The sequence below is a fragment of the Cajanus cajan genome, chromosome 2, assembly GCF_000230855.2.
Source record: "Cajanus cajan strain Asha chromosome 2, NIPB_CcT2T_4, whole genome shotgun sequence".
NCBI classification, from domain to species: Eukaryota; Viridiplantae; Streptophyta; class Magnoliopsida; order Fabales; family Fabaceae; genus Cajanus; species Cajanus cajan.
In genome coordinates, this window is record NC_138518.1 from 33,835,812 (window position 1) to 33,843,182 (window position 7,371).

The window sequence follows — 7,371 nt, forward strand, 5'->3', positions numbered from 1 at the left end:
ACATGGAAGAGAGACAGAAAGTTCCGTTCTCTCTTTTTTACCTTCGCGTGCGACCTAGTCTCACATTTTCACCTTTGCCTTTAGGTTTTCACCTTCAAAGATTCACACATCCTTTCTTTCACCGCATCCTCATTTCAACTTTCAAGGTTCCGTAACTTCCGTTTTACAGGCCAATATATTTATGAATAATTTCATTTTACAAGTTTCTTTATGTTAAAATGTGCCTAGAGTGCATATGTTTTTATGTTTTTTTATTGATCACGATTCACGATTCGATTCTATTTGTGATTCAAAATAAACAGGCTTTACACTAATTGTGTCCCGATTCAACTACCTTGATATATATATATATATATATATATATATGTGTGTGTGTGTGTGTGTGAGAGAGAATGAAAAAGTAGCATATCTTGGTTATAACAAAACAAACCGCAAGTAAATCGAAAGATAGATAACACTGGGACTCAGCCGTATCAGAATATTAACTCGTTGAAGTAGAAAACCTGTCGATAAAAAGGATAAATATTTTACCAGTGTTTTTTACCCGATGTATTGTTGAAAATAAATATATTTGGATCTCATGATACCCTTTTTGCTAAAGAGGTTTAAAAACCATATGAAAGCTCCAGGAGATGCTTCGTGTCTCACGCTAAATGCAAGCTCTGATTAACTAGTATTTTGTTGTTTGGATAGGATGAAAAAGTAATATGCAAGAACCACTACGAGGTGATGAAAACAACAAACAATGCATGGACAAAGGTAGACGAGGGCAAGTGAGAATATTCAATCCAACTACAAATTCACTTGGAATGACTCCACCAAAACAATAATTATGCATACTATAAATTATCATATAGTAAACATCACAAGAAGGTAAATGAGAATTTTAATTTGTCAACACGGTAAGACGATACATGTATCGGGTAAATCACATAATTTCACCAAACAAACAATGGAGAGTGATATAGACATATTTCTCCTATCCAACAGTCTCCATGTCGGAACAGGATTCAAGAGAGCTCGCAGCATACTGATGTTCTTGAAAGCTTACAATATGGTACAACACTGATTGGTTTTTTTCGCCTGTTTGTAAAACATCTGTTTCAAACGCCAGATCAAGTTCTCGTGTCAGTATATTAACATGTGGGGAAAATTTTTCCATTCATGGTAAATAGAAAGTTCAATTCCAAAGATGCAACACCAAACATGACATCTAAAGACGTCATACTCCGTAGCAAAAAATATAATCAGTGATCTGGGGTCCAAAAACTGACAAATTGTTAAGAGTGAAACACCATTTTAGTTCAAGAAATTTGGGGTTGGTCACCACAAAGATGACATTTTCATATTAGTCAAAAAAGCATCGTCTTTAGCCTGAAAGAAGAATATTAATATTTTAGTCCCTGAAAACAAAATTAACTAACATAATATTTTAGGGATGAAAATGCTGATTTCTATCTTTCAAGAACCAATGTGACCAATCTCGGATCTTTAGTAAATGGTGTTTCATTCAATCATTAAATATCAAAATTAATAACTAAAGAGAAAAGATTGAAATAATTAGAAGCATAAATAATGGACACAACCTTACAAGTTTTACTCCAAAAGTAAATCTAGTTAGAGTTACTACACTCAATAACTCATGTTCTACATTAAATTTTAATGATCCAACAGTTAAATTAAAAGTTATTAATGCATATATTAAATCTATAAATTTGAAAATTATAAATTGACGGATAATCATAAAAACATCTTATACATTGATTTGAATTAATGAAACGAAATATCAAATGATTTTTAATTTTTTAAAAATTTACAGACTCAATCTATGCATTAATAATTTTTAATTCAACAATTGGATCATTAAAATTTGGTATAAAATCATGAGTTATTGACTGATGTCAATCTAAGTAGATTTACTCTTGGAGTAAAAAGATTTCCCCTCTTGGAGTAAAAGAAAATATTGAAACCAAATGCTAAAAAAGGCTAAGAACATAATTAACACCACAGAATCAATTTTTTTGTTTAGTATTTCATAGTGGCAAAAAAGACAGATAAAAGAAAACATATATAGACTGTGATGTAATTATACATATGAACAAGTGAAGTATAATTTCAACCACAATTAATTAGTACAGATACATAGATAAGAATGTTTTATATTGATTATATGTCAAAACCCGTTACCCCAAAGCCTTTTCTTCCTTTTAATAACCTTATAAACACATGCACATGTATACTATTCAATAATCAGTACACAGACATGACAACAAGCGAAGACATTAATCACAAAAAACTACATAGACCATACCCATTCGTTATTCATGCTCAATGATGACCATAACCACATAGACTAAAGCTTTAATAACAGAAAAAAGGGTCACAAATAATATATGTCTGACTGTGAGGATTAATGCATTGATGTACCAGTTCCAAATGCAAATTTTTGTATAACAGGAGTTATTTAGGTGTACCTGCGATGCAGCACTCAGATCAGAACTCTTCTCAACTAAACTGTCCAGCCTCTCCCCTCTAGCCAGCACACTATCAATAGTCTTGTGCTGTTCATAAACAGAATAATAAGGTGAAGCAATCTATACAGCAGAAAACCTGAACAAACCCTTTGTGAGGGAACAAATTTACATAACCCCTCAAACAACCTAGAATGGCCAAATCAAGACTACAAAATTTAATGTAACATAATCACATAATTTTACATTAATAAGAAACAGCAACATATCTGGAAAAAGTAACTAATTTTAACAAAATTATTGATGACCTGTGGACAGACATAATATAAAATCTAGGATATCACCAAACAATACCAAAGAAAGGATAAATTTGCAGTAGTACGTTATGTTTGGCTTCATAAGAGTGATGCTTGACTTGCATTCTGCTGGTATTGTCATCTAAAGCTTAATGTATTTGGGAACCAATGCCAAATTCTCAAACAAACATTGAGTTTGAAAAATTACCAAGCATATGACCATCATGTTTAAAATTGAATGACTATGACAAAATGCCTTAAAAGAGAAATAACTTTAGAAGACAAAGATGCAGGGAACCCATATAATGTGTTGCAAATATAAAGTAATGTGTGCTTACAAGGATGATTTTTGTTTCATCCAACTCTCTCTGGATTTTCAACAACTTGTCAGCCTCTGCAGGATCCTGAAGATTTGACAATAAGAGATAAAGGGAGTTAGAGTTAAAAGTAATTGTGTAAAAAGGTTACCAGAATGTAACAGAATTTTGAATTTGAATATTGGACAAATTTTTTAAAACAATGAACAACTCTAGCTGAAGCTTATACGAAATTGAAGAGGTATTTACATGCCTGGAACTTTTGCAGAGCTTCATTCAAATAGGGCCATGGTTGACTATTGTCTTCCTGAGCAGTCCTCCATGACTCACCAAAAGTTTTTTGATATTCATCGAGCACCTGCATGAAATTGTATTTTATTCCCATCTAAAACAACATTAACATGCATTGGACTAAGTATAACTGATATAATAATAGCTATTCCTATCTGACAGTTGATTACTATCAATTATTTCAAATACTTCATGAGACCAAAAGTTGCCTTTCATGAGTTGCTAACAGCAATGTTTAACCCTCCTTTGTCTGTCATCAAGCCTCCAGAAACTTATTTGTATGCAATCATTCAATAGACATAGAATTCTAAATAAAACAAGACACTTGAGCTTATGGAACACGGACACGGTAACATAGTACACAATATTCTGAAGGTATGGGTATAGGTACAATTACATGTTCTGTTATTATGTGTAATATATGGGTACATGAGGGTGTACATGATTGGTATATGCACAAAACCGTCTAAACATTTAAAATTACATCATATATTTTTCTAATTCTAAAATTTAAAATTGTAATAAATAAATTTATGTGTTAAAAGATATGAATTATAAATAATAATCATGAATAAATAATAAAATTTAACATTTTTTATTTTACTTTTCGGTGTTTTTATTTATTAATATCCTTTTGTCTTTCTGCTGACTTTCCACTTCCCAAACTCAATTCTATTTAAGTATAGCCTCCTTTTGTCACTATATAGTGCACAAAAGCTACAACCCACCCTGTCAAACTCTTCTCAGGTAAACTTGTTAAACTCGCATAAACTCTTAACTCACCGAGTCAAGAAGCGAGTTTGAAATCAAATGTAATTATTGCCCCTCATAGACCCTACACCGACAGTGTTTCATGCCACTCGTGCATTGTTTTCAAAGCCTACATAAATGCAATATTTTACTAGGTCTCAATGCTCAAATGATTTGAAGTGATAATTCGCTCATTTCTTGAATTGTTTTCACATTTATAATTTTATGATTGTGTATGATTTAGTCATTTATGTAGTTTGATCTTATATAGTATAACTATAAATGTACTATCAAACTTTACTATTGGGGTTCGCTACTTTGCTTTATAATGGAGTTAAATAGTTGAGTTGTTAAGAGTATTATGTTATGCATACAAGTCATTAATAGGTTTTAATAATAATATTTTTATATATTAGGTAAATTCTTATGAGTCTAGGGAAACACCCCAAGTTTATGTAGACTCTCAAGTTTGAAAACCTGGATATAACTGATTCCCAAGCTTTTCCTTAATTAATGACTGCATTTATTGCCATTGACAACTATTATAGTAAACAGTGATAAAATGGAGAGGGGAGGGGAGGATCTCCAAAACTAGCTAAGACACCAAATCCCTCGCACAATTCTAATTTGCAACATCCTGAGCAATACCAGAGGCATAGTATAATTACCACGTACCCTCAAAAACAATATCTTTCTAAATTTTCACAGCAATGAAAAACATGGAAGCAATAATAAGGCGTAAATAGAACATAACACTGAACCGAAACGCAGTACTCTGACTTCACCTGGTTGAGAAGAGAAAAGGCACTTCGAATCGGGTAATGATCATCCATAAATCCCAACGCGCAAAGACCATTTCTGTTGTAGGTATGCACCTTGTACTCTGCAATCCAAAAGCAACAACAGAGAAGAAACACGTTTCAAACGTTAACGATTCGGCAACAAAAGGAAATCGAATCTCTAAGATAAACAAAGGAATCACCGCCAGAGATCAAGCATACGGCGACATCACATCTGAAATCTCAAATTTCAAACGAATTATGATATCTAGTATTCCCTAAGCGGAGGAAACGGTAACACAATAGAGAAAGGAATAAAAACGAAGGAGCGAAAGGGGATCAACAAAAACGACAGAGGAATAAGCAAAACGCGAAACCCTGGAAAAGGAATCGGGAGGGAGAACCTTCGTGTTGTACGGATTGGCGTTGGCCCTGAGGGGTGCGTTTGGCGACGGTGCGACCGACGAAGACGATGAACTCCTTAACGCTGGAGCGTTGGAAGTAACCGAAGTGGCTTACGTCGGAAGCGTTGGCGAGAATCACGGGATCGGAACCCTCGCCCGTGCATTTAAGCACCAACAACGCAGTGATCTTCATCGCTCTTTCTCTCTCTAGATTCTCTCTCTTTCTCTTTCTCTTTCACGCTTCGTTTCTTTGTTCCTTTGATTCGCTCCCCTTGCAGTCGGTGGGTGAGGTAATAAAACTAAAAGGAAGAGTGCAACAGGGGAATGGGAATTGGGGCGAGAAGAGAACTGTGATCAGGTGCGGGAGCGTCTACGTGGGAACGCAATGTGAAACTGCTTATGACCTGGAAAGTGGAACCAATCGCTTTACCTCCGCGTCCTATTAAGGCTATCTTTGGCTCCATGTGCGTTTCGCTCTGTGTTTTTTTTTTTTTTTTTTTTTTTTTGTGAAAAGTAAAACAACTTTTAAGTTAAAATTAAAAATCATAACTTAAAAAAATAAAGTAAAAATCATTTATTAACTTTTATATAAAATTATTTATTTCATTAAAAAATATATATTTATAAAATAAAGTATATTTTGTAAAATTAATAAAATATTAAATAGAAAATATTGAATATTTAATTTTTAAAATGTCAAAGGTTACCTAATTAATAAAAAAATAATTTTAATGGTTATTTGTAATATAATATTAATTAAAAATTGATTTAATTATAAATAATTAAATATTCGTTAAATTAATCTACAAGTTGCTATAATTTTTTTTAAAAATTTCTCCTTATAATTAAAAATACTTTAAAATTATCTTTATAATTTAGAAATCATGAAATTAAATAGTGGTTAAAAATACTTTTTTAAATTCCTATAATTTTACTTGCTTTATTTTGTCGTCCTTATAATTTAAATTTAAAATAATTTTTTTATTTTTTATATTTATCTTTTTTTATTATTTTTAATTTCTATAGTTTATGATATATCACTTTAATTTTTGTAGTTGCAATTTTTTAATCCTTATAATTTCACTTATTTTACTTTTTAGTCTATATAGTTTAAAATAGATTTTTATAGTCTTTATATTTATTTTTTTCAATATTTTTTAGTTTCTATAGTTTAAAATATATCTTTTTAGTCCCTATGCTTGCAGTTTTTTTATCCTTTTCGTGAAGAAAAGATAAATAGTATAAGGGAGTTGAATAGAATAAACACTAGAAGGAAGTTGAATAGTGTATATAAAAAACTCACATGTTTTCTACGGTGAAGTAGTAACACTAGTCTATAAGAGCAATCAGATGGAACACTAAGTATTTTTATATTGATTCGTCTCAATCAACAAAACTTGGCTTAGTTCTCAATTCAACCAAATTGAGTTCCACTATCTTTAAACAAAAATACAAGTATTCTTTTAAGAGTTAATCACCTATATACTGCTAGTGTAAAACATTTTTACACTAGCAACCAATCAAATTTGTTAATAGTGCCATGTCATTTGTTCATTTAATTAAATTAAAATAAAAAAATGTACTATTAACAGATCTGATTGGTTGCCAATGTAAAAAACTTTACACTGTCAGCATATAGGTGATTAACTCTTCTTTTAGTAAGTCACTTTTGGCTCAACCCTAAGTATTCTTTGACTTATCTCTTCAAGCAACTACTCAAGTATTCTTTTAACAAGTCTTTTTAGGCTTAACAACCCAGTATTCTTTTGCAATCAAGTGATGGACCATGAGCCAAGGGCCCAATTACCAGAGTTATGGCCAGAAGCATACAGGAAGGGTTGGAAAACTTAAAGGTTAGTGGGCTCTCTAAGCCCAAGGTAATCTTCATGTGGACCACCATATCTTAAAGAGAAGGCCTTAGTTCATTTGTAGATAGTTTTCTTGTATAGGTTCATTTTTACTTTTGTATTTGTGAGACACTTTATTTCTTTCTTTGTAGCATATTCTATTGTGTATTTAGGGTAGGTTTGTTGGAGACTTTTGCTCCACTTGACCTTGTATTA

At 31.8% G+C, this 7,371-nt stretch overlaps 1 protein-coding gene across 1 annotated transcript; it reads right to left on the reverse strand.

Moving 5' to 3' along the window:
- Positions 1 to 810: 810 nt before the first annotated feature.
- Positions 811 to 5,699, reverse strand: LOC109806121 (VAMP-like protein YKT61). The gene is made up of 6 exons (XM_020368493.3): positions 5,309 to 5,699; positions 4,911 to 5,008; positions 3,338 to 3,442; positions 3,106 to 3,171; positions 2,475 to 2,561; positions 811 to 1,098 (listed from the first exon to the last, which is right to left on the reverse strand). The coding sequence occupies exons 1-6, from the start codon at positions 5,499 to 5,501 to the stop codon at positions 1,048 to 1,050; spliced, it is 600 nt and encodes a 199-aa protein (XP_020224082.1). The 5' UTR covers positions 5,502 to 5,699; the 3' UTR covers positions 811 to 1,047.
- Between the last annotated feature and the right edge of the window lie 1,672 nt (positions 5,700 to 7,371).

Excerpts from the sequence above, each read along its gene's own strand:
- LOC109806121 (XM_020368493.3), bottom strand. The coding sequence starts at position 5,501 with ATGAAGATCACTGCGTTGTTGGTGCTTAAATGCACGGGCGAGGGTTCC. Across the intron at positions 2,562-3,105 it reads ATGAAACAAAAATCATCCTT|CACAAGACTATTGATAGTGT; the intron begins GTAAGCACACAT and ends GTTTATGAACAG. Across the intron at positions 1,099-2,474 it reads ATCTGAGTGCTGCATCGCAG|ATGTTTTACAAACAGGCGAA; the intron begins GTACACCTAAAT and ends CGTTTGAAACAG.